At 45.8% G+C, this 27142-nt stretch overlaps 1 protein-coding gene across 2 annotated transcripts in view; it reads right to left on the bottom strand.

The window, feature by feature from the left end:
- Positions 1-27142, bottom strand: part of nrp2a (neuropilin 2a) — a 59512-nt gene that overhangs the window by 4999 nt on the left and 27371 nt on the right. For both annotated transcript variants that reach the window (XM_082525119.1, XM_082525118.1), the window contains exons 5-16: positions 25905-26060; positions 25195-25364; positions 24078-24233; positions 17594-17738; positions 15639-15814; positions 15110-15289; positions 14871-15015; positions 8730-8810; positions 8396-8500; positions 4956-5221; positions 3399-3495; positions 1753-1785 (exon numbers count right to left, since the gene is read on the bottom strand). In XM_082525119.1, coding sequence (XP_082381245.1) covers positions 1753-1785; positions 3399-3495; positions 4956-5221; positions 8396-8500; positions 8730-8810; positions 14871-15015; positions 15110-15289; positions 15639-15814; positions 17594-17738; positions 24078-24233; positions 25195-25364; positions 25905-26060 — 1710 coding nt within the window. The remainder of the gene's footprint in view (positions 1-1752; positions 1786-3398; positions 3496-4955; positions 5222-8395; positions 8501-8729; positions 8811-14870; positions 15016-15109; positions 15290-15638; positions 15815-17593; positions 17739-24077; positions 24234-25194; positions 25365-25904; positions 26061-27142) is intronic.

The following is a 27142-nucleotide window of genomic DNA, read 5'->3' as shown; positions in this document are numbered from 1 at the left end:
AAGAAATGCATCCATCTCTGTCACGTAGCTTGGGTTGCAATTGGAGGACAAGTTTTCACACCAAGATCGTCAAGAGATTTGGTTTGAAATCGCTCCAATAGTTGGATCCAATCAAGTGCAATGCAAGCGATTTATTTCTTTTATTTCTTTATTTATTTTTTTTAAACAAAGCTCCAGTGAGATTTCTTGGTGTGAAACGAAAGCCAAAATAATTAGTCATAAAAGCACGCACACACATTGACTTAAGGAGCTTCCTCTTCCTGTTTCACACTGGCACAGGAAGTCACAAACAGCTCCTTGATATCATCTCAGAACCATGCAAGGATCAGCGGGAACATCACACGGGTATCCAGCGTTCCAGAGCTCGCACTCTCTCTCTCACTCTCTGAGCTCATATTGGACCGGGATTTGTTATTTAGCTGGCTCGAGTTGTCAGATTTTGTTTTGAGTACATAATTTATCCTGTTCTCTGTTCTTGGTTTTTCATTTTCCTTTTTTGTGTGTTTTTTGTCTGTCATGCATCAGCATCCTGGCCAGTCCTCTCCTTCTCAAGCCAAAGAGCTGTCTCCTCGGAGACCATCTCCACAGATCCTCTACTCTTCTGCTGCTCCTGGATTGAGTTCCCCCTCCCCCACCCAATTCTCAAATTTTTGGTAAGAACCAGCTAACCGGCTTCCAAGAGGCCTCTACTCCTCTATCCAAGTCTACTAAAACAAACCCTTGTAGACAGAGTGGAAAAACTAAAAAAAAAAAAGAAGAAGAAGCCCACATGCTCTTTCCAAAGCTGATGTGGAGAAGCTGTATGTAGGATGTCACACTGAACTAAAGGGAAAATGAAGCGGGGCTGAATACATCCTGATTTTTGGACCGTGTCACATAATTACAGGGGGAAATGGTGCGTGCTCCTGCTACTTCACACTGCACACACTCATTAGGCAGAGCTGACTTAGGGAGAGGAGACAGAGACACCCATGCTCGATGCTGCTCAGTCACTCTATCTGATTGCTTTCCACTGGGGACGCTGGTGTGTGTGTGATGATATTAATGTGTGTGTTTGTCAAGGGTTAGACACCGTGTGCTATATGTGTGCGCGTGTGTGAAGTCAGAGGAGTAGAAAAGCCGAAGAAATGCACACACATCACATTCGCACTGAAGCCTCCTAGCTCTTATCTTATTGGAAGACATTATGAGATGCCAAAACACTAACATCAATCTCATAGGGTCTCCTAGGATGCTCTAAATATTTTTCATGAGGCAGACAGTTATTTAAAACCCTTCAGGCTGTGTCAGGAAGCCTAGAACAGAGAATATGTAGCCCTTTTCAAATATGACTCCTTATGCCGTGCCGGATTCGGCTTCCTTCGCACGTACAGTCTTTCCTTTTGAGACCAATCCTTTGTTTCTGCTAAAACTGACAAGGTAAAACAATGAGCTACTGAAGCAATCTATCCTGTAACTTCACTAAAATTTGATCAAAATTAATTTGGTGTTTGGTGAATATTTGCCATTAGTACTCATTTTGAGACGTCTACATGCTGCCGGTGACGTGGCGAATCAGCTTTAAAAAGTCTGGAATCACAAAGCTGTGGCAGACTCGGCTTCTGTGCTGTCAGTGTAAAAGAGTGATTTAGACTAATTGGTTTTTCTTTTAGTGGTTCAGACCAAGCAAAAAAAGAAACCCAGGCTAGTGCATACCGACGGGCAGGAAGCAAGACCACAGGAGAAGTGACTTCACACCAAAGTCAGACTCACCTGGATTTTCGGGAGGAAAAGCCGCGAAGGGTTCTGTGAGGATAGAGAGGCGGGCGGGAGACAGGAGCAGAGAGAGAGGGGGGAGAGAGCGAGACAGCTGTTAGATAACTTTAAATATAAGAGAAAAAGTCAGCCAAATGTCACCCAAATGTCACAAGACTATCAAACTCCTCCTGAGGAAATTTTAAGTTAATTCCTCAGATAACGCACATGAATTATGGCATTTACAGTGATTCTCTGCTAGAACGCTGTTTCAAACAGAGTATATTGTGGTTGCCAGGAATTTGAGACGGGAGTGTATAGTGTATAGGCTATGGGCGTATGTGTGTGTCTGCATTTGCAAAGTTCACACATTTCAAGTTGTTTATCTGCAGCGTCCAGTAAAACTGGAGCGGGCTGTGAATGCACAGAGCAGAACCTTCACTTTGATTGCCTGGAATGCAAACACAGAGAAATGATGTGTGTGTGTGTGTGTCTCAGTGTGTGGTACATGATGTGTGTGTGTGTGTGTGTGTGTGTGTGTGTGTGTGTGTGTGTGTGTGTGTGTGTGTGACTGGGGGTGGGGGTTGAGAAAGAGAGAATGGGAGTAAAGGAGCAGGGGGTCCGACTTGGGAACTGGCGCCTTTTGGCGGGAACGCCGACGTACTGTGAAAAACTCAACTGTGTTTGGTGATAAGCAACATCCCAGCATGCTCTGGGAGTGGCAAAGGAGGAGAGGGAAGGGAGGAAGGAGGAAACACAGCAGCAGGGAAGCAGGAGGGGGGCTGGGCTATCATCTTTGCCTTCCAAGCTGCTGTGCTGCTTAGACTCTCTCAGGACTCGCATGACACACACAGACATATAAAAATGACTCAACACAAACACACAGAAAAACACTGGCCATACACATAGACACACACACTTTCCCTCTGTTACACTCTGCCACCCCACCCCCGCCGCCATGTTCCCACTGTGGTCCGGCTCCAAAGCACACTGGACGTCAGTCAGAAGTGATGACGGCAGGTTTTTGGCTCCGAACCGCCGGCTTGGTCTCTGATCTGTTTAACACCCTCTCCGAAGCCCCTGCTCAGGCTAGATTAGGGAGGCTACACTGGAGCTCGGCTCGTGCGAGGCACCCAGAAACTTGCTTGGGAAACAGCCTGTCTAGTAATTCCCTTTGATGGCTCGGGAAAATCTCTGTTTACAAATACGACAGAGGAGGGAGCGCAGGAGAGATAGAGGGAGAAAGAGAAGAGAAATCTAATGAAACATAGATTAGCATCGCCGGGGCCCACGGGGCGTTTATGGCCTAGTTTTCCTATTCTTCGTTTCTTTTCTTTCTTTCTTTTTTCGTGGAGGAGTAAACGCTGTCCCTCCCTCTTCTTCCTGCTTTCATCTCTGTGTTCGGTGGGCTCTTTGGAGGAGAGGCTGTCTCTGAAACTGGGATGGGAGGGCGAGTGAAGGATTGGTGTGTGGTGGTGCTGGTGTTTCTCACTTCATGTGTGTCACTGCTCAAGGACCTTACGACTGAAAGTCGAGGTGGTAGTAGGGAGCAGTAGACTGATAGGAGGGTGAGATAATGTGTCATGAGTGTGTGTGTGTTTATCTGTAAAGATTTTTGGCAAGAAGAAGCAAAAATAAAGAAACAAAGCATATGTGCGACTTACGTGTACACTCCGTCAGTGGGGTGCTCGAGCTGATGTGGATGTTGTCTATCCAGATGTGCCCTCTGGTGCCGTGCACAAAGTAACCCTCCATCACAACCTACCACAGCCGAAAAAAAGGAAGGATGAAGAGGAAGAGGAGGAGGGAAAAGTTGAAGGAAAAAGAAGTGAGAGGAAGAGGAAGACGGATGACAGGATGGGGGGTGGAGGCACATTGAAAATGGGGACAGCAGCAGGAGGAGGAGAAATAGGATAAAAACTTAATACGGTGCCTGCGATTTCAAAGTTGCACTCAACACTTGCAATCATCCTCCCTGCTCTGCAACCATCTCCCACTTACTTTTTTATGAGAACATTAACTGCTTGTGATGTCTCTGACAAATGCACAGCCAACTTCCAAACAGTCCCACAGCCAGAGGGACACTACAGCGTACTTTATTTCAAATGTGGCCTAAAGTGACACAGAGCTTAAAACTGATACTGTCATATGCTCTGCTACAAGTACAAGTGCGTACTTTAGCTTTAGAAGAAGCGTCACATGGGCAGCTGAACTACAAGAAGCAAGGGGAAGACACATAGTCATGGCCCTTTTATACTTGGAGTGTTGTGCTACTGGCGTGTACACCTGTAGCTGAGAACAATACTGCAGCGGCTACCATGGCGAGCATGAATGGAAGCAGCTGTGTGATAAAAAATAATAGCAATGCATGATGTGGCCAACAGGCCGGGTATACTGGGAACTGAACCGTCCTCAAGACAGACTTAAAACTCTGGAATAGCTTTAGAGCACATGGGTCACATGCTAAACCTGGTAAGCTAAGTCAGTACCCAAGTAAGTAAACTTTATTTAGATTTAGGAAAAACTCTTAACAGTAAAACAACAATTAGCAGCTAAGCAGTACAAAAAAACCTACCACCAAAAGAAATGGGTGCGATCGCTAACGGTCGAAAAAATTTTTTTAAATTGTATGCTAGCTAAAAATATTAAGTACAGTAGAAATTGTTGTCTAGGTTATGGCTATTCTGTTGAAACGGTTTGTGAAAACCTTAGCTAAAACTTGTTAGCTAAAACACCTGCAATAGAGCTGAAATAGCTAGCAAAGTTACTGTTAGCTAAACATGATGATTAAGTATGATGGGGAACTGTAACTAGAGTAGCAGATAAAAGTTGTGGATAAATGTTTGAACACTTAAGCTAAAAATCTTGGGTAAACAGCTGAAGCTGAAGTCTTAACATGGCTGAATGAAATGGCTAAGAGCCTGCCTGAAAGTTTAAAATAAGTTCAAGTTAACAGATTTTGACATGTAGGTGGTGGTGAGCGCATATAATGTAGCTTTGGGGGTGTTTAAGATTGAAAATATTAACAGCCTACTCTAATAAAACTACAACAGAAATGTTTTCCCTTCCTGGGTAGCATGTAATTAAAATGTCTAACTCAAGATTACAAAGCCTGATTCGTATATAACTCAATAATACTGGTAAGAAGCTTGATTCTTTCATCTCCCATTTGCCTTCTTTTTAAGTATTTATTTTATGAGCACACAGAGTTTAACCACTACCTGGACGCTTTTAGGAGATCGAGGTAGTATGGTCCGACCCTCCTTCCAGACGGGGCCCTGATCGTCTGTTAGTGTCCACAGGACCGTCTCTTCAAAGTGGGCGTCCTGTACCAGGACCCTAAGGTGGCCCTGGGCCTCCCCCGATATCTGGTAAGAGAAGACTAGACACAGGGGCCCAGTGTCGGCGGTCAACACGGGGCTCAAGAGCCGAGCTCGCTGCTGCTCAGTCTTTAGGCTTGCGTCTATGTACAGATAGCTGTTGAGCTCTGGAAGGGAAAGAGATATGAGAAAAGATAGAGCATGAATTTTTCTAACTCGGACCAAAATGGGATATAAAAGTTGCCACATGCACATTCCTGTTCACAGCAATTTCACAGCAAAAATGTGAAACTGAGCCCTTTCTGCATTCTCTCCACATTACCGAAAGTGAGCAGGGTTTTGTTTTAACCTTGAGTTCGCTGGTTACTGCAGTCAAATGAAAATGAAAAAAATAAATAAACAGAAGTCTGATTTAATGGATTTTCATTCAGGCCTCGAGGCAATAAAAATAGAAAATGAATGGTTGTGTAGACTTTTGATATTCACTGTAAATGGATGCTGCTGCAGTTAGTCTGTGCGGCAAACACGGAGCACATACACAAGGGAATCGTGTGTGCGTACAGTGAGAGAATTATCGTCGTTAATCATGACTTAGACACATATATAGACATGCACACATGTACATAATGGCTTTTCACACGGTTAGACATTTCCAACATGACTGTTCAAAAAAAAAAAAAACCCGAGACACTAATCACCAGTTGCTAACAGGAATGGGATCACCACAGCACAATAGTCATACCAAACAATAGGGATGTGACAAATATAAACACAGAGAAGAATAGGTCCACTGAGAGCGTCGTTCATACACCGAGTGCTAGCAGAACTCCAGCCAAGACCCTTGAGGCGTTTTTTTCTTCATTCCCTTTCAGGTAAATGACTTAACCAACGGAAAAGTCCAACAGAAATGCATCCCCCTCCACTTGTTTACACCAGAGGATGTTTAGTTTGCAAATTGGAAAGCGACACGAATTCCATTGTGAGAGACCGCATGTATGAGTGACTGCCTGTGTGAACGAGAAGCACAGATTGCATTGTGCATGCCCGCGTACGTGTGAGAGAGCGGCTCGGTGAGGTGTCTGCTGAGGAATTTCTTAAGTGGGCCCGGTGGGAAAGAGTCCAATATCAACAATCTGCAGATTAAATCACCTGCTTTATCAAGAACAACTGTGTGTGTGTCTGTGTGTGTTGGTGCCTGTGTGTATATGTGTTCCAGCAATTAAGCGCCTTTCTGTTTTATAGGCGAGAGAAAAACTACCACAAGAGTAAGAAGTTTCAATCGGCGTGCAGTAGCATCCACTGCCACCGCACTCAGGTTCGCTGAGTGACTAAGTGAGTGAGCCTTTTTTTGCTCCGTGTGTCCAGCAGATCACACTGGAAGTATCTGGGGGGGATAAATCTTCTTCCTAGTTGACAGCTCCCCTCTGCCCGCCATGTGTCGCAGTCGCCTGTGTGTGACACCTAAGACAGCGTGTGACAGTGTGTCCCTTGGCCCTCTGCAGCTTTGAATGAATGTGTATGTGTCACTGTAGGAAATATATATATATATATATATATATATATATATATATATATATATATATATATATATATATATATATGCATACAACTGGAGAGGATGTGAAATCAGGTCTCCATGAGGCGTTTTATGACTTATTTCAATGTGCGCACCAAAGCTTCCTCCATTCTCATCGCCTCGCATTGAAGTGGAGTCTGTTGCCCCCCCCCCCCGTCCATTGTTGTGCCTCTTGTTCAGCAGACGCCTCATAATCGAGGCTGCCACGCCGGACACAGCAAAAAGAGAGCATTATTAATCTATTTCACAGAGGTCTGCTGCTGGCATGAGGAAAACAATGATTCAGTCTACAAAGCCCAGTTTATCACACTGGTACTAGCATGATAAACTAGGAAGTCTGATTTAGTATTAGAGTAGATGGTGGCTATTTCTAGGATTGTGTGTTATTACTGTTACTATGACTGGTGTCAGGTGTGAGGTCAAGAGGTGATGAGTTTGTGGTTTCTGGGAGAGGTGAGGGAATTCTGTAGAGGATTACAACAGTGATTTGATAGGGGCGAAATAAAGATCCTGCAGGCTGGCTGGGATATCGTGACCTTTGACACCCGTGGGAAAATCAAAGGCTCAGGCGGCGTGTCAAAATGGCTGGAAATGATACTTCAGGCATGAAAGCCACCACGGCCTGTCTAATGAAAGAAGCCGCTTTGAAGCCCCCCCCGTCATAGATTTTTTATGACCTGAAGAGGTCACGCTTCAAGAACATTTCCTCCTTTTTGCCACGAGATCTGCTGTCCTCCTGAACATGACCGAGGTGACATCACTGAAGCAGGTTGGGTGTGTGTGTGTGTGTGTGTGTGTGTAGGGGGAGGGAGACTGGACCTCTTGTTTAATTTTCTCCAGCTGCAGAAATGCTAAATCTTTCATGGAGACTTGCTCGAGACCAATGAATTTTAAAACAATCTTGGGATAACGATCCCTTACCCTGAAAAATTATAAATAGTACAAAAAAAAGAAACCCAGCAGGAAACCTCTTCTGTACCTTTTAACAACCTGCCAAATGCTGGACTTTTGATCTGTGGGTATGCGTAAGAGGAAAATGAATAATTATTTCTTCAAGGAATGCCTAAGTAAATGGAAGTCTACACAGCATCATGTGGGACGTGCCTGAGGTAATTGCGGGGCAGTAAAGGACGACTGGGGATAACCACTCGTCTTTGGAATCTCCTGCTCTGAACTTAATTGGAGCCGCTCGGTCTTAACCCCTTCCTGCCGACACTTCATTCTGACACGCAGAGGTGAGCCTCTGCGTGTCACATGCGAGGCTGTGTGCGCTTTCCGTGGAGGCTGTTCTCCCTCTGATTCCCTCAGTTCATTTTCATTCTCATTCACTCGGAAAGAGCGGCGTGGCTGGCGCACGGCGTCGCTGACAAATTAGACTGGTTTCAATTTAAGGAATTATTTTAATCAAATTGAAAAAGGGGGGACTCAATGAAGATTCAGAAGGAGAATGACTCCATTTAATTATAGAAAATGCAGTCTTGTCTAGACCCGAGGAAGTTGATGGAATAAACGGCATGCTTGTGCAATTTCTGCACCCAAGTAGAAGTCTGCTTGCAGCTGCATACATAAAAGCTGATACCCCACAATAAAAAAAAAAGGAAAAAAGAAAAGAAAATGGGGTTCCCGTAGTGAACCTGAGCTGCTAACTGCACTGTTCTGTAAATCCATCCGGACATAACTTCAGATCTATTAAATGCATGCTGTGCAGAGGAAAAACACTGAGGGAGTCGGACCAAATATTCACATTTCTGTTAAGGAGACTCACCGTTGCTGTGCAGGGACCAGAGCAGCGGGGCGTTGGGGTCGTGTGTCCACCCACACAGGCCGTGGTCGAACTCACACACGGCGTCTGATGGGGGAGAGGTGGCCGCTGTAGAGGTGGAGAGCAGCCAGGGAGAAAAAGGCAGCGTAAGAGCGAGAGCCAAAGGGCAGATAGGCGTGAGAAATCAAAGTCATTTCAGATACAGGAGCATTTGCAGCTGATCTACATAATGTCATGCAGCGCTTTCTCAGGCCTTTCATCTTTCTTATTACAGCTTCCTAATGACGCTATTAATCCAGCATTTCTTTGGCTCTTTCATATTAAACACCTGTCTCACCTGTAGTCGTGACAGGGACCGTGGTGGTTTCGACGTCAGCTGGCAGCGTGGGTGTGGTGGTGCCTGCTGGGGTTGAGGTTTCTGCAGGAACAAACATAATGAAACTTGGGTCAAAGGTGGCCCCTTAAAGCCAACTTCAGACAATGTATTACTGTAAAGAGGGCAGCAAAATGAACTGCTGTTTGTTAAAGACATTATTTATGTGGCGATATGTCCTTTGGGAGCTGCACATTAGGGAGGGCCAGGAAATACAAACGGGAAAGAGGAAATGATAAACTCACAAAGGCAAAAAAAACAACAAGACGGAAATGAAGTCTTTAATAATAACTCTCCATTGTGCCTCCATAGATCATAGACTATGCAAAAGATAAAGGTAGTCTCCGGGTGTAAAAAGTGAAAGCCATTCAGGTCATGGAGTCTTCTTGACAATCAGCAGGGGGTCAGAAGGAGTGAGATTATATAGACGGCTATGGGAAAATGACCCCTCTTCTCACTTGATTTAATACAGCAGAGAGGAGTTTTTGCCCTCATTCACTACTTTTATATCTTCTTCATTAGAACATGATGCTCATTTTGCAAATCATGGTCTTATTTAAGAGTAAAATACACAATAAAGAAGAGCATCTTTTATGGGGTAGCTATCAGAACCACCCCTTACATCATCATATATAATGATAGTAGCATATGTATGTATGATTCCTATTTCCTCCTAGACGAACGGAAAAATCTTGATAAAACTTTGACATGCCACTGAGAGTGCCGGCACCTATGTGGTTTATACAAATACTTTATTCAAATGTCACAATTCAAAGTTCAATCTGCAATCAATGTGCGCATGTTTGTTGACATTACTTGTGCCTATATTATGTTTATTTAGTTTGTGGATGTTCATTATGCTTTTTACCGGTGCAGCCGAGCGAGTTCTTGATATAAGCTGCTATAAAAAGTCTAGAAAACAGCACAGAAGAGCAGACAACAAGAATGCGGGATAAGAAGACGTAGTTTGGGTCGTCGCAGTAACTAAGAAAGTAAGTAAGGTTTTTTTCTTTTTAATTTAGTGTGTTTCGTAGCTAGGGTGATGAAAAAATTGCTCAAAGGCTTCAAAAATGGGCGAAAGCAAAGTAAGCTAGCGACAGTTATTAGCACAAAGAACAGAAACAGTGAACTTGGCTCATTAGAAACACAAAATAACAAGTTTGTTTGATCCAAGCAAACAAAAAAGAGTCGCTCAGATGAAGCAGGAAAATTTGACTTCTTGTTTTATGAATGTTGATTTTTGTTACGCTAAAACAGCTAATGTCTCCGTTAGCATGCACCTTTATGCAGGACAATGCAGTAACGCTGCTGCTTGAGTTAATGACCTTATCGTTATTTTATCATAACTCAGCACAAAGAACGTGCCTACAAATCGTACGTGGTACTGAAACCGCCTCACTGTACTAATTCATGTCTCCTGTCAGAGGAAGGCACAGAAAACCCAAGAGAGCCCTTGTCATGTTGTGTCTGGGAGCTCAGGCGTCAGTATGTATGGTAGATACATACTGGCTCGGATATGCAGACGCACAAATGAACAGGCACACATGTCCACATGTTAATACACACACACAAAACAGGCTGGCGCTAAGGCTGATGGATGGCTCTGTCTAACAAACTCCCCTCGACCTCGGACGGGATGATCGCACTCTGGGACCACTCTCTCGCTGTCAAGAAGGGTCTAAAAGCGCGCACACACAAACACACACACTCCATCACCCACTCTGCTGTCTGTGTGAACTGTTGTGCGTGTTTGTCTGTGTGCATTCGAGGGCCTTCTTCACTCCATAACTCAAGCGCGCTTGGAAGGAGGGAGAACAAACACAAAGTGAAATGTATGATTTTCGGTCCTCCATTAACGTCAACTAAATCTCGCATATATCAAAAAGAAAGACAAACAACACACAGAGGCATAAATAATCCAGCAGTTTGCTCATTAAAAGATGTCAAATGCACAAACACACACACACATGTTGAGCAGGCTGCAGCTAGAATGTGAAGTGGTAGGAAGAAAAAATAAAAGCGTAGTTATTAAGAGCAGATGGGCTGACCCTGGTGAGCTGTGGGAATTTACGCAGGAGTTTGGGTCAGCCAAAGATCCAGATGTATAATAAAAAAATAAAAATGCAGGTGTTTTCCCACATTTACATTTAGTCAGCCAACTTGTTTTTCTTTCTGTTTGTCTCTTTTCTTCAAATAGATTCAGACATTTGACGACGGTGACTCCTAAAAAAGTGCACTCTCAAACCCATTATATTTCATTTTCCTCTGCCTTTTTCTTATTTAGTCCATCTAAACAACTCCAAGACTTGGATGCTTGATGATCGTGTGTGAGACGGGAGGTTGAACAGACACACACGAGTATCTAAGAAGGAAAAAGCGTGACATGGATTAAGCATGTCTAACGCCTGTTAGTGGCAGTACTAGAGGCCTCCTGCTGTTAAGGTTCCTCCTTCTGTGAGGCTACCATTATCATTTAAAGGCTGCGAAAAAAGCAATGAGGGCAACAAACACACTGTGATACGCAATTGATCTGCTTAAAAGAACTTCCCGCGGAAACGAGCGCAGCGGCGCCACAGCTGGAGAAATGGCAGAGATGAAAAGGCTGGCCACAGCTGGCGACTGCTTCTGACATTAACCCAGCGTTAATGTCACGTCCTTTATGCCAGCTATTAACTACCTAATGAGACTCTTATCGCTGCCGGTCCACTGGGAAGCAAAAGCATGGAAAGCAACTCTACCCTTCTACCTCTCTTCCACCCATCCGACTTTCAAATGGGCCACCACGTCTTGTTCAGCGTCTCCTCTTTATTCCTCCTCTTGTGTTCGCTCTTCTCGCCGTCTTTTGCTTTTTGTGTGTGTGTGTTTGCCTTTTTATTCCATTCTGACCTTTTGGGTCCTCTAGTTAAGTCTCAGGAGCGGGCGTTAAAATAAACCATCTACACATTACCTGAGCGCGCGCCGCAGCTAAACACACACAAGCAGAGAGCGCGCAGTCGAGTCCATTAAGATTCTGCCCAGCTCCTGAGTACTCTATGCTTTCAAAGGTCAGGCCTTGTCACAGTGTAAATGTGCTGACCTTTCCAGGGTGTGACAGGAGTGTTTTGGGGGGCGATGGGAATGGCACTGACTTGCGCGCTGTTTGCAGGGTGTGTATGTTTGTGCGAGGCGAGGGGGAGGTAATGTGTGTTAACGTATGTGACCTGCCTACCATGCCCCGAGTCCTGTCCTTGATGCGTGCGAGGACGGTGTCGCGAGAGCTGGGTTTGTTGCACAGCAGAGAGGGAGCCTTGAAATGCAGGAACAGTCCCTCTGCAGCAGAGTGTTGTCTTACATAATGTGTCTGCTGCTGCAGGTGATGATGCAAGTCATCATCATGCACGGGATGAGATACCAACACTTAGAACCGGGGGCCCTAGGCGGCTGGAAGGGGGTGGGGCAGTGCTGACATAGATAATCGAGATGCACGCTCACATATGCGAATGCACATGCTCACAGACAAATTCTTCTGCGGGCTTGCTTTTCAGTGCACACGCAGTCGCCAAACACACACACACACACGGTCGTGAGGGCCAACCCACCCTGTAAAAAAAGACATTGCTCACTTCCAAAGAGTCTGACTCAGCAATATGTCAGAGAAGAGGAAAAAAATCTTCAATTATGTAGAAAGCTTTTCTGTAAATCTTTCCCTGGCAGTACTGAGTGCACACACACGCGCGCACACACACACATACACTCAAACACACACAGAGTGATGGATGCATGCACGCAGATATACATACACCCCAAAAGAACACAATGGGGTAGACAAGTAGCCATTATTTGATATTTTTCCGGGTGGGGTTAAGTGCTCAGATCAGGGATCATCCTCACACACACAGACGCACCATCACTTCAAAGATTGCATTAATTTCCTGGAGAGTTGCCCTAATCGCTACTTGCGGGACTCTAATGCTAAATCAAGCCTTCACCTTAAAAACTTAATCATTTAAGTTAAGGGTTATTGCTTTTTTCTCCCCCAAACGGGAGGCGGGTTCCCTTATGACATGAATAATGCAAGAGCACAAACAACAAAGAAGCCAAAATTCCAGAGGCTGGGATGCTGTGAAAACACTGGGATAATGCGCTTACTCCAAAGGCGGAATGATATAGGACCGAACTGAGAAAAATGGTTCAGAGCGATCATCATTTGAAAGCTAGCTCTACTGTGTTTACTCGAATTATGGAGGGAGGACAGACAGCTTGAGGTGTGTGTGCGTGAGCATGTGCGAGCTCTACTTTTCAGTGCTCCCAAGACTGAAATGAGCCTACCTGGATTTTTTTCCCCTCTAAAATTTCATCCCTGAGCTCATAAATTTTTCATTCTGGGAGTACGTACACTAAAAAAAAAAAATGTCACCGTAGAGGATCTGTGTGCAAGTCAGTTGTGTGGCAACAGTGGGGGGGGGAGCAGGAAACTGAAGGAGTCAGGACCAACAGCAGCGAGCGTGGAAAAGAGGTGCGAGTGATGAGTAACAGAGGGGAGGAGACGAAAAGAGAGGAGGCATGGAAACGAAGAAAGAAAAAAAAGAACAAAAACATTTTTAGACCCACGCACTGGGCCTCGGGGTGGGAACGAAACAACTGCAACCATGTGGAGGAATAAGGAGAGAGAGCTCTTATTGTGCTTTAGTGCGCTGGGGTTGATTTGGGGATAAATTTCATCCTCTTACTTTAAATCACAATAAGGTGAAAAGTAAACCGAGAACATCGCTGAAGACTGGAGAGAACGACTGAAAAATCAGAGGGGACGGAGAAGCGAATGATTTACGGGATGTCAGCGGTAGTCTGTCATCCCTGCTGAGTTCTGGTGGTCTGTGAACAATGTGTGACCCTTAACAATAGTACTGTGTGTCACGTTTCCCCCGAACTCTCCACTCCATCTTCAGAAAGTCAACTCTGTCAAGCGGTAAAGCCTAAAATACTTTTTCATTTTGTTCCCATTTTTTAAGTTGGTGTTTAGTGTTCATTGGTTTCTGTGCTCTGCTTTCCACATGTCAATCATCAGGCAGCAGCTAATGTAAAACACATTGTTTCCTGTGCTCTGGAGGAGCTCCAGGGGAGGATAAAATGACCAGGGACCAGGTGTTTAGAGCAGCAAGCTTTAAGCAGCAATCATAAACTGCATGGAACTTCCCTCTGTTCATTTTTTTTTAAAACTGTACATAATGATGGATTGAAAATATGGGTGCTGCATCTTTGCACAACGAGGCACATGCAAACAGACCTGTGCACATTTACATTTATATTGTAGACTCTGTGGTTACTTTGTTAGCTGGATGTGCAGTAGAGGTGATAATGACAATCGCTCTTCAACTGTGCTCTTCATCAGGTCTTGTGGGAGCGCACAAAAGCACATAAATCGTCCTAATGAAAGCGTAGCTTGACATGCTTGTGTAATAAAGTACGTGTCTAGAGAACATGCATGAACACTTTGCTCGTTTCCTGTGGCGCGTGGGGTAAACGTGTGTCAAAACATGCATATGTACTCATGTTTAAGCGCTGTTGTAAATGTTGAGCTATACTGCCCAGTCGTCCTTTTGAGGCACAGAGGGAGTGGTAAACAGTGAAGGTCCATATGTGCGTGAGTGCTGATGATAGCGCGTATGATCCGACAGCACTTTCACATCTGGATAACAGACCACGCTGGAGAGTGAACTGATAAATACTCTCTCTCTCTGGGGATGCATTCATTTAAACCAAGCTCTGTCCACTGCCTGCCGCTCACGGTGCTTGTGGATACTTAAAGACAACCTAACACAAAGCCCGGTGTAATAATATCAGAAATAAATCAGAAATAATTACTTTTCAAGGGTGCTATCAGTTTCCCTTTCTCAGCTCACACGGGGTGTCTCTTTTCACCTCTGGCATCCTCTAATGACTCTCATGCATATCTAATGTGAGGCTCGCTTTTCTAGTGAGCCACCTTCCTCAAGGTCCATTCACTTCTGGTTAGAGTTCATTACAGCGCAGGGCAAATAATTCAGCCTGGAATACTGTAGGCAGCAAATTATCATATATGTATATAAAATGATCCTGTGTCAAACAGATCACGGCCGAGCGTCCTACCTGGAAGGTCACAGCCCAGAATCTCCACTCTCATCCCAATGCCTGCCGGAGACCACCGCTCTGGATAGAGTCGGATATACTGGGCCACTGTCTCCTCGAAATGCCGGAGCTCTGGGGTGTCATAGTGTGTGTTCCCCTCAAAGATCTGCACAAAAAAACCAACACTGCAGTGGTTACTGAACTGGTAAAAAAAACACACAAGAGCATCGCTCTTCATCTGCCCGCCTCCCCTGACCCACCTTTGGTAAGCTAGTCTTGCTGTCCATGATGAAATTCCAATCTTTCCCATTCAGGCTGTGTGCCACTTTGTACTTCCTGACAAATGCCCGGTTATCTGTGGCCGCTCCACTTCCTGCGTCTCCTCCCCTCGCTCCCTGGGTGATGACTCCGCGCACTGTCTTGGCTAAACCCAGGTCCACCTGTGGAGTTTAGATTTATAATTTAATTCAATTCAATTCAGTTTTATTCATATAGTACCAAATCACAACAACAGACACCTCAATGTGTTTTATATTGTGCGATAAAGACAGTTATAGAAAGAAAACCCAACAATCACACTATGAGAAAGCACTTGGCAACAATGGAAAGGAAAAACTCCGGGCAGCCTTTTTTTTTTTTTTTGGGGGGGGGGGGGAACTCATGCATAAGAACAATAGTTATGTTTTTATGGCAGCTGTGCTCTGTGACTGCGTTTTAACTTAACTAGAAGGTAAAGGTGTATGCTAACATCATTGCTTTAAAGTAATGCACAATAAATGCAAAGTCTACCTGCAGCCACTCCTCTCCAGCCAGTGGCTGCGCAGGAGCAGGGAACCAGCCGGAGCGGCTGGCCACGAGACGGGTGCTCCCGGGATTCCACACCACGTCCCTGCTGGATGAGGTTGAGATCTGGGCATCGGGGAGCAGGCCGGACATCAGCCCCTGCAGGTCTGAACACGGAGCATCTGGAGGGGAAAGGCAGAGAGGGTTAGAGACTTCTTTAGTTTCCTTGGAAGAAGAGACCACCTAACGCTGTGCTGGTACACATTTTCCCACCGGGGAGCTGTTAGGCTTTGCCGCAGGATCACACTGCTGGCCACTGAGCATTAAGAGTTTAGACTGGAACAAACAGGAAAAGATGAGGTGAGAGACAAGAGAATGGAGGGAAGAGAAAAAAAAGATGTGTAACAAAGCGCTACCGCTTCATGTTCAATATGCAATTAGGCTGCCATTAGTGAGATAAAAGCATATGTTAAGTCTGCTGCTGAATGGGCACACTTGTCTGCTTTGCATGCACGCTTCTCACATCTCACATCTAACAAAAAAATACCCTGAGCGCCATATAATGCTGTTCGGAGCATTGTTTCTTTATATTCTGTACAATAGCTCGTCTGCTCATTATGCGGCACACATTTTATGTACATTCGCCGACTGAGAGAAAGTTTTATGTACACGTCAAAGCGCTCGGAAATGAAACTCATTCAGATACGGATGGGTGAGTAGAAGTGAAAATAACTTGCTGAGGGAGTATGTGTGAGAGAGAAATGAGGATTAAGGGGATAAAAATAAGGTATGATACAAGGAGCGGGGAGACAGAGAAGTAGAGAGTGGAAAGAAAGAGTGGTGACGGGGGTGAAAATAAAAGCAGAGAAGGAGACTTGGAGCGGGAGATGACGGCTTGGGGAGGCTGGGAAAAGGAGAGAGAAACGCAGAGATGAGTCGCCTGCAGAGACAAACAGTGGGAGAGGGGGAAGGACGGAGGTAGGCGGAGTGAGAGACGAGCGGCGCTGGATGAGCGCGGAGGGCGTCGAGAGAGACGGAGGGGAAGAGATGTGGGGAGATGTTAGTAGTGCTGACGGTTTAAGAGAACACAGATCAAAGTTTCATGCTGTTATGTCACCGCAAATGCAGGAGATGTAAATAATGAATAAAAAGCGCAGGAGACGGAAAACGTGTGACTGTGCGTACGTGTGGGAAGGGTCTGTGTATATTCCAAGAGGTGTGCCTGCTTTTTTTTGAGGTCACGCGCTATATTTAGAAAGCGCCTGTGTGCTGAAGCACCTGTACTGTAAGAGCTAATAGTTATTCCAATAGCAGCTGTTGAGGCTGAGGCGAATCACAGTTTCTGATGTAAGAGTGAACGGGGAGCCATGAATGATTGATCGGTACTCGTTTCTCAATCTAGAGGAGCTCACGGAGCAAAGACGGAACATCAAAAAAAAAAAAAGTCTCCAAAACCATGAGAGGAAAAATGGGATGTGGTGGTGGTGGGGGGTGGCAGCGTTGAGGGAGTCAGAGACAGAAAAGCGAGCAGAGGGGAAAAAGAAGTGGGAGAGCACTGAAAGAGGAAAATGACACTGGTGGTGCCTCTGGAAGAAAGAACAGAAGCAGAAGCTTTCTTTAATTAGCCCGAGGGTTGCCATGTTTAAACCACAGCAAGAGGGATTGTGGGAGAGAGTATAAATACACATTTATGTCTGAATGCGTGTGTGTGTTTGATCCGGCCCTTTAAGGTTTAGGAAGTTAAATGTCGTTAAAGCTGATGGGTTTTTCTTTCTTTTCTTTTTTTTAGAACAAGTTAGATTTTAAAACAGTGCTTTGTGTTGGTTGAACCGAGAGGATAGAGCTGGTGCATGATTACTGATTTAAACCCACGAAAAGTTCTGTTCAAGCCATGAATGCAAAGCGGGATGATTCTGGCAACTTGACTGCTTCATGACACGCACACACGCCCACGAACGCACCTGTAATCTGGCATCCGTAGAGCTCGAAACGAAGGGCGATGCCGTTCTTCCAGGTCTGTGGTCGGATCCGAACGAACCGGGCCAAGACCGGCTGCGGGACGCGGTTGAGAACCACTTCGGCCGGATCTGTGTTAGCGTGGAAAATCTGGACAGCAAAGGCAAACAGAGGACAAGCAAAAAAGGGTTGGTTACCATCAGGAGGAGATGTGCTGTAACTTAGCTGTGCTGTCTTATTTCTCTTTCTCAGTTAGACACACACACACTCTTGTTTGAACACCCACCCACAGTGCACAGTTTCGCTTGGCTTCACACACACACACACACACACAGTGGCAGGCCGGACAAAGCAGAGACAACCCAAACACGGATCCAGTGTCACCAGCCCAGCTGTCGATGTGTTTTAGGGTCGAAGGTTCAGCACCGGGAGGCTGGGAAAGCCCATCGAAGGATGAGATTTCCTCAAACACACACACACACCCTATCGACATCTATCGACTTCCACACACCTCTGCACTGGTGGTCATAGGAAGCTGTGGGAGAGTTGACCTGACACGACAGAACATGATTAGCCGCCGGAGGCAGGAAGTCTGTCCAGGTGGGCAGGATGCGAGTGAAATTCACTTCCTGACGCTTCCACAGCATCAACATTCACTTCTCCCTGAACCGCTCCTTTCCTCCCGTAAGGCAGCGGGGTGGGGCAGCGAGGGTGGAGGGGTCAGAGGGCAAATGTAACCGCGGTGGTCAAGTTACTTCCTGTTGTGGGCAGAAAAGTGTGCAATCGCCTGTGATGCTCGAGAGAATCGGATGGGAACACTCAATTGTGACTTCCTCCTCTTTCCTTCCCCGCATCCTCTTCCCTCCACTCTCGAGCCCACATCGCTCTGAATCCCTTCATCTCAAAAACCTCCATTTTCTACATAAATCTCCTCGTCCAGACCGCGCTGTTGATGTCTCCTCACACCTCCCGCATGCCTTTCTTCCTCTTGCTGGCGGCTACTCACTGTAACCGCACACCCAGACGCAGGAAACCACAGGAGCCCACACAAACACGGTCACATCCCACGCACCCAGATAAGCAGGGTGAGCGTCTTTTAACTGAGTGACTGTTAAGTGTCACTCACTCTCTGTTTGCGGTTGACCGTGCCAGCTGATAGGAACGCCGCATCACAGCTGCCGCACACAATGGAGAGATGGGAAGACAACTGCTACAAGCGGCTGAATTAAAGATTAAAAGGCATCATGCCTAAAAAAAAGGTCCCTACACGAGTTTTCTTTTACTTTAATTGAGATCAAACCTCAGCACTCTACCACAGCCTTAAAAATTTGATTTTTTTAATATATTTTTTTTAAATCATTAAAGTCTGCTTTCTGTTTGACCCATTTACAAAATTCCCCTAACTCTAAAAAATGATATTCCAGAAATTCCATAACCGATGGGAATACGAGTGATATCATTTCTAAAATCCTTCTCGGGGGGTTTTATTTGATTTTGGGCATGGCCTGATTAAATCAAGTGGAGCTCACACTGATAATACAAAGCGCTGTGAGTGTTTGAACAGATAAGCGGGCCTATCGCTGCTCTATCTGCTGCTGGATCGAGGATAGACAGCTGTTATGTTTACCTAAGAGGCAAAACAGGGGATGTGGTTATGGGGGTTATGTAAACACCAGTGCGCGTCCACGATGGAGGGCAGGCCTTGCAATACAACCGCCCCATCATTCCCACTCCCAGATGCCGGGTATGTGAGACAAAGAGCAGCACGTGAGGCAGTAAAAACGAAAATGACTGCGGGGGAAAGGAAGCGCGTCCTCAGAAGGATGGTTAATGACAGAAAAAGCGAGGGTGTGCGGGAGAAGGGAGCGGCAGACAGAAAAAGGTTGAATGGAGGGCAGAGGACATAACTTAGGAATATGAAGGGAGTGGTGACGAGCAGGGAGGAAAAGAACAACGAGCAGATCGACTGTAACAGGAAATACTCCATCCAAGCATTTATCACATAATAAGCCAAAATGAGAAAATTCAGTGGAATTTCCTCATTTGGGAAGAAGCTGGAAATGCAAAAACAAGCAAAAAAAAAACCCACAAAAAAACCTAACGAACACTATTTTTTGTGTAAAGTTCCAACTTTGGCACAAAGTTTACTTTAATAAATGCCACGTAAATAAAACAGCAGTGCGTTTCGGTCAATAGAAGTGGGTAGACTGAGGAATGACTGTAAAATATCTGTGGGCTTCAGCTTCCCAGAAATGTTTCAAAATGCCCAACGTTGCTAAAAGGCCATCAGTCAATGCACTGCAACACTGCCAGCTGCTTTTCTTTCCTACTCATCTTTGGATAAAACCTGGGAATGTGGCCAACATTACTGACACAAAAAGAATAATTTTCTCAGTACGAATCATCTCCAGAGGCTCTTTTTATTTTCCTTTTAAAAAGCAAATTATTATGGATGTGAGTGGAGAGAGAGCAAACTTAGAAGAAAGACAGCACAGAAAGACAAGGGCAGTGAAGAGTTGCCGGTTTGGTCTTTAGTGTCCTCGGTTCACACGACTTCCTCCACTCTATTGTCAGGATACCTGAGTGGTCTCCCACTCCTCACCCATTACTTCTAAGGTTAAAGGTCAACGGCCATGGGAAGCAGATGGTTGTTCATTGACTAACTCGTTGGTAACCTGGTTACTTTTTCGCCAACTTGAAATAAAGGAAGTTGTAGCAACAGGAAGGGCGATCAGTGTGGTTGGTGTCTGGGCCACCTCCAATCTGCCTAACAACTGGAATTTTGGGGTTTTATTTTTTAATGTGTGTGTCTATACGGGTCCCTCCCCTCACGTGAGCGTGCTTTCGAGGTGGGCTGAATAATTGATGCTGTCATGTTGTGTCTCCAAGTGAGCCGAGAGTCATTAAAATATAACGAAGACCCCATTACGCGCTCGCATAGCAACATGTGACGGTCAGGCCTCTTTTTCGCGGACATCGGCAGAACCCAGGCACCACGGGTGTTTAACTATTGATGACTTTTGCAGAGAACCAGGTCACCGCGATGGGCGTGTTTGTATTATAGTAAACATCCTCCTGACATTTCTAAGCAAACAGAGCACGGAAATGTAATGTGCAATCTTAAAGCAGGCAGAGGTTTGCTGGATCTTGTTAGAGCGCTTGTTCCTGGAAAGTGAGGTGCGGATGGATGTACACATCATAGCTTGATTCATTTACCATCCATTCTGCGCTGTTTTGGCACACATCTCCTTCCTCTGTCAGTGTTTTTCTGCAACATGATGGCACCAGGGGGAGATGTGGCAAGCTCTCTGCACAAGCCATTATTTGTTTTCCAGCCATTTTTTTTCTTTCTTCACTCCCATGTTGTTCTCCTGATCCAAGCCTCTTTCTCCGTCCATTACACTTTTCATCCCCCCTGGCTCTCTTCCCCTGTTTCTCACTATGAAGATGTTGACAGTAGAAACTGGTTCCAGCTGGCCGCTCTCTACAACTAGCTCTAAGAGAGGCTGAGGCGAGTGTGTGCGCGCGTGCAAAGGTTGACGTCGTGACCCTAACACCACCTCTGGTCAAAGCCTCCTGCTTGGTGCCGATGTAACCGATTGTGTCTCGCTGTGTGTCGGCGCACGCACACGCTGTTTTTAATACGCATCAGCATGTAGAATAAGCGGAAAACAAAGCCTGTGTGTTTGTGCCCGAGCTAGTGCTGTGGGATACTACAAATGTGGGCATTGATCGCATACCAAGTGAATACAGGGCCAGTATTAGCGATACCACCTGATCGATTGATATGTCCACCGCTAGCCTGAGAGCTACAAAGGTAATAAAAGGCTATTCTATTCTCTTCTACTCTACAGTGTGATGGAGGTGCAGGAAGAAAAGCTGAAGGCTGACTTTTCACCCCCTCTCCTCCATGTTACTATGTGTGTGTCAGTGTTAGACTGATTTAGCACATACAGTGCCTTTCAGCAGCACAAAGCTTGCTTAGCACTGGGACGCCTGGGATTTTCTTCACAGACAGGTGCCAGCGTGTGTTTTAAATGTTAATTAGTTTGGGCGCGGGAGCGTGCGCGTCTATTTAAACAAAACAAAACAGAAGAAAAAAGTCGTTGCGAAGCTCGCGTCTACGTGTAAGTGTGCGAAATATGCAATTCCTGAGTGTCTTCGCATCTCATCAAGTAATGAGGCGCATATGTGAGAAATGTGACTTAGAATTAACAAGTCACATGGGTGTCGAATTGAAAATGCGATGGCATGCAGAATATTTGGGAAAAAAATTTATAAAATTGACAGAAACGCCCACACCTGGTGGTGTGATTGAGGTGATTAATGTGCAGCGCTGGTGTGTTTTACACCTTTCTGCATCACTCTAATTTCCCACATTACTTTCCCTTTTCTTCTTAGGAGCATTCAGCCCTTCATCCTTTGTTAACACATCAAAAAAGCGACGCATCGTGTCAGAGAGCTGTCTTCCATTAGCAAACACGGGGAGGTAAGAACCACCAAGCTGGCCCTTTCTTTCACGGGTGATTCATACGTGATGCACAGGCACACTCGTGCCTCAACCTTACGCACACGCACACGCACACACACACACACACACACACACACACACACACACACTAATGACACGTCTACACGCTCCTGTCCAAAGCTGCACGAGCTTCAAGCTCACTGCTAAATGACAATTAGAAGAACCAAATCCCAGTCATTACAGGACCCCTGACGAGAACTGAGCTTCAACCACTTAAAGGCTCTTTGGGGGGCTTAGGACAGGCTAACCGGGAGTTTGTAAAACACCAGTGGTGGATTAGCAGTCACGGAAAGATTCAACTGCAGCCTTTGGAGAACAGAAGGGAACCTGTCTGACGAGGGTCACGAAGAGTAAAGCGAATTCTTTGGCTTCACCATCACGAAGTCCGAGGTAAAAACCGTGGCTGCAAACTCTCCTAGACGGCTCTCTCTGTGGTCGGCAAATACACAAAGAGCAGGTTTTATGTAACGCAATCTGAGATGCCTCTTTATTATACATAAGAGGAGGGAGAGTGTGCAATAAATCCTTGTAGAGTTTGAATTTAGAGCCCTATCATGCATGCAGTAAATGCTGTAGCTGTCGTATTTCTTTATCATCAGAAGCAGATGGTATGCTTAATCAATTCTGCATTTTATGTAGATTAAGTAGTGTCCAATTAGAAAAAGCAGCAGGCATTATTCCCTGACTTTGCTTCCTCAGACTTTTGTTTGTCGGGTTTTCACCATTTTCTTTAGAAAACGTACATTTTTCAGATTTTGTTCTATCTTTCACAGATCTTCAATCCTCCTACCGCCTTTACGGTTTTCTAAAAGCTAACAAAACGCTGTTTTCAAAGCAGCGTAGCGCCACTAATATCTCTCTCCCGAATGCAAAATGCATGCCTAAGCATCTGTCTGATTCCGTGTCTCAAAGTGTCCGAGCAGTTTTTGCTCAGACGGATTACCGGACTCAGATTACACGCCACAGACAGGCACACATCATATACGTATGCGCTCACACGCACAGATCTCCAGACAGGGAGATCAGCCAGAGGTTATTTAAAGAAAGGGAGGGGGTCCTCTCAATTGTGTGTGTGTGTTTTTCCGGGGGTTCTAATAAATTGCACAGATGTTGACTTTTGTGTCAAATCCACATTTTGTTTAATAATCTCTACATCAAATACCCCCCACTGGCCCCACCAAAACCAATCACTGGCACACACAGAAGGATGAGGGGGGGTGGGGAATCCCAGTCTGTGCGGGTAGTGTGGATTAACCCCTCTTTACACACACGCCCACTCTTGCCACTCTCTATTTTTTTGTTTGAAATCCACAGTGACCTTAAACCAGATGTGAGGGACAAGGTTTAAATGCCCTGGAAACAGGCTGTCTGCAGGTCACGGCATGGCAACAACCTGCCATTGTGTGTATATAAGTAACAACGAGCAGGCAATCAAATGCAGATTTAACGAGGCTCGATCGAAGCACTAAATGGGAGCGATTTTGGAGAGTAATGCTGCGAATCTCTCAAGGCGCAAATTTGCTCAGTCCACACCTGGCCGGCCTCCAGAGGGTTTCACAACCCCCAGGTGTGTGTGTGTGTGAGTTAGGCTGAGAAAGATGATAAATAGCGGTTCCAGATAAGGGCACACAGAGGACTCCATTGTTCTTGTTTGTCAGGTTCCCCTCCTCTCTCTATCTCTTCCTCCCTCCCGTTCCCTTTCTCTCCAACTCATGACTGAGGTCATGACTCGGGTTCATAAACAGTCTTAGAAGGGGAAAGACTCCTTCAGGAATTTAGCGTCCGCTGATGCCATTGATATGGCTCTCGAGCGAACACAACAACCTTAGTTGTTTGAGAACATCTCGGAGGTGTAAATGCGGCGTTCAGCGTGGATGCTCGGCTTCACTTTAAAGCGAGCTTGCCCGTTGGACCATTTCAGGCTTCGTTTTTACTTATAAACACGTTTAATGCTCTACCTTGTGGTTCTTGCCATGGCGGTACACCATCCAGTCCTCTCCGTTGGTGCTGACCTCCAGCTTGAAGGTTGTGACGTAGTAGGACTTCTGCGTTTCCTTGGATATGGCGCCCTGTGTGGCAATACCGGTCAAAACCTTGAGGAAATGAAGATCCACCTGGAAAAAAGGGGGAAAATGTATAAAACTTGTTTTCATGAACTGAAATAAAATAGAATAGCGGCAGAGAAAGCTCCGTAGACTGCAGGATGGATGTGCTCCGGGCTGATGCAGATAGCCGAGCAGCTGCAAGTCTATTGCTCACACAGCAGCAGCAGCAGATTGTGGCCTTCTACTGAAGAAGCCTAGGTGGTATCTATGAGTGTGTGTGTGTGTGTGTGTGTGTGTCTGTACATTGTGATGTGTGTAAGGGGAGGAATGGTTGGAGGCAAAGATCAATGGCGCAGTGTTCGGATGCATTCCTGAAGAGCACCTTCATCAATCACGGCCTTCTTGCCGCTCTCCTCCGCGCTCTGCCTATGCACGCGTTTGAGACAGGAAAGATTGAGAGTGTGGAAGCACTTCCTTATCATCGGTTCACAGTTCCTCCATTCCCTTTATGTGTGAGCACCTCTGTGTGTCCCCCACTGTACGTGAGAGCCTTCTTCGCCGAGCCTTCTTCCGCAAGTATCACCGAGACAAATTTACTGTCACCAGCGAGTTAACGCGTCGCTGATTCAGATATCAGTGTCGACCCGCTCTAGACTTTGTGCCTTAAATCAAATATTCGCCTTCAGATTTCTACCAGAGCAAACCAACTGCATTTAAAAGTTTCTTAAACACCCGGGCCCTCGAGACAGCTCAAATGCGCGGTTATTTATATTTGGTGGCACGGCTCTGTTCTGGAACCTCTCTGCCCCTTCCACGTACATTCATGGAAAGCTTAAGGCAAAGAAAGAAGCAGCACGACTTCTTTCTGGGGTACGAAACAACTGCAGGTGGGCTAAAGCGACTTAAATAGTTGACATTTGCCGACTGAATGCATGAAAGGGTACCAGCTGATCCGTCAGCTGCTGCGAGCTGCCGCTGACATCGACTGATCTCGACAGCGTAGGCCTGCTTGAACCTTGCGGAGTGATACCTGTATGTATTCCTTGTTGCTGTCCTCTGCCGGCGTCCAAGCGTTGTCGTCGTTGTTGAGGCGAGCCTGGCGCGGCAGCCAGCGATTGTCGTAAAAGGACGTCGAGGCCGTGATTTGGTCGTCGCTGATCTTCCCCGACTCCATGCCCAGCGCCATGCTGCAGTGAAATGCTGACGGGAGAAGAGGGAGCAACGTCAGCTATGTTTGCATTGAATATAACTGAATATAACGGTTTAGCAGACATGAAAGAAAAGGCATGAGGGGCACAGAGCTCGAAAAAACAAGAGGCGTGAAGTTAAACTCAGGCAGACACAAAGAGAAAAGACAATGAGAGGCAGAAAGCAGCCCAACAGGTGAGTGAAGTTAAATTGAGGTTGAGTTAATTTATATTCTAAAAGAAAATAGTATGAGCCCGCTTCTGAGAAATCATGCTCTCTTAGGAGAGCGCAAAATAGGCTGAGAGGGGCGAGGGAGCGCTCCGAGATTGAAATAGCATTAAAGCAGGCACGGCTGAAGAGATCGAGAGGGTAAGAGGAGAGGAGGAAAAAGAAAAAAGATGAAGAGAGAAAGACGAGTGTCAGCAGAGATGACAGAGACGAAAGCGGTGAAAGAGAGAAAATCGAGTTGGGAATAAAAGCAGGTAAGCAAACCTACACTCTGTACACACAAATGCACGCACACGTGCGCTCTTAAAGTGATGGTGCACTCACAGTCGGAGACTTCTTTTTGTGTCATGTTGTAGCGGGCGGAGAAGCCGTCTTTGGCGACAGCCATGTCGGTGTGGAAGGAGAGGGACAGCAGGCCGGAGGACGATTGGATCTCTGGGGGGATCTTTGTCCCGCAGTACCGGCCAATCAGAGGAGCCACTGCACACACACGAAATTCATGTTTATACAGTCATATTGCAAAGAAATGATTTTAAAAGAAACATTCGTGCTGTTATTTTGAAAAACTCAACATTTACTGCTTTTTCTGTATGATGCTACATTCAAGGAAGGAAGAAAAATCAGAAAAAGCACGCACATGTGATAATTCCTATAAGATTAAAAAAAAGGAAATCCAGCACTGCAAAGACAGGTTTCCAGTGGTCATGCTGCTTCGGTAAGTGTTGTCTAATGACTCACAGCATGCCTCTCCTCCATCTCCCCTTCCTCCATTCATTCCTCTCTCCCTTAACTCTCCTGTCCATCCCTCCATCTGCCATGTGTGTGTCTCAGCCAGAACCCAGCAGGAGAGGGAATGGAATCCCTTGCTTTAATGCAAGCTGCACTGGGATCAGCTGCAGACAAGCACTCACACACGCATAGACACACACATGCGCGCACGCACTCACAAACATTAAGGATTACAACGGTCTCCAGACACAAAAATTCTTCACCCTTCCGCCTCGTCTCCCGTCCCTCTTTCACGCCCAAGGAAACTCAGGCTCACTGGAACTGGGTTACACTTTAATTTGCTCCTAATTCTCAACTTTGAATGGTATAAATTGTTTTCAGCTATCAAAGCTCCTAAATTCAAGGCTATAATTGGAATTTTAAATCCACTTGGATCCCTTCTTAGCGACTGAAAATGGAATAATTAGAGCAAATCCTTGGTTCCCCCCCCCCCCACCCTGCTTCATATTTTCAAAAAGAAAAGGAAAAAAAGAGAGAAGAAAAGGAACTCGGCAAAGCGAGAGGTGAGAAATGAACCACTCACCACTACTAATGTGGCTTTCATCAGCTACAGAGCAACTAGCATTACCCTATGGCGGTCACTATCAAAGCCCCTTGATAACATCCTCAAATGTTTTTCTCCCCCAAACCCCTCCCATTCCCACTTTCTGATCTCGGCTCTTTGCATACAAGCAGATACTCATCGTGGCCGTCACTCTCGCTCACCCTGGGGAGGAAGGAAGTGCTAGGTGATAAGGATGGAGGACAGGGAGGAAAGTACGAGGGGGGTTAGG

The sequence above is a fragment of the Aulonocara stuartgranti genome (assembly GCF_965226115.1).
Source record: "Aulonocara stuartgranti genome assembly, chromosome: 23".
NCBI lineage: Eukaryota > Metazoa > Chordata > Actinopteri > Cichliformes > Cichlidae > Aulonocara > Aulonocara stuartgranti.
This window is presented reverse-complemented; position numbering and strand designations above follow the sequence as displayed.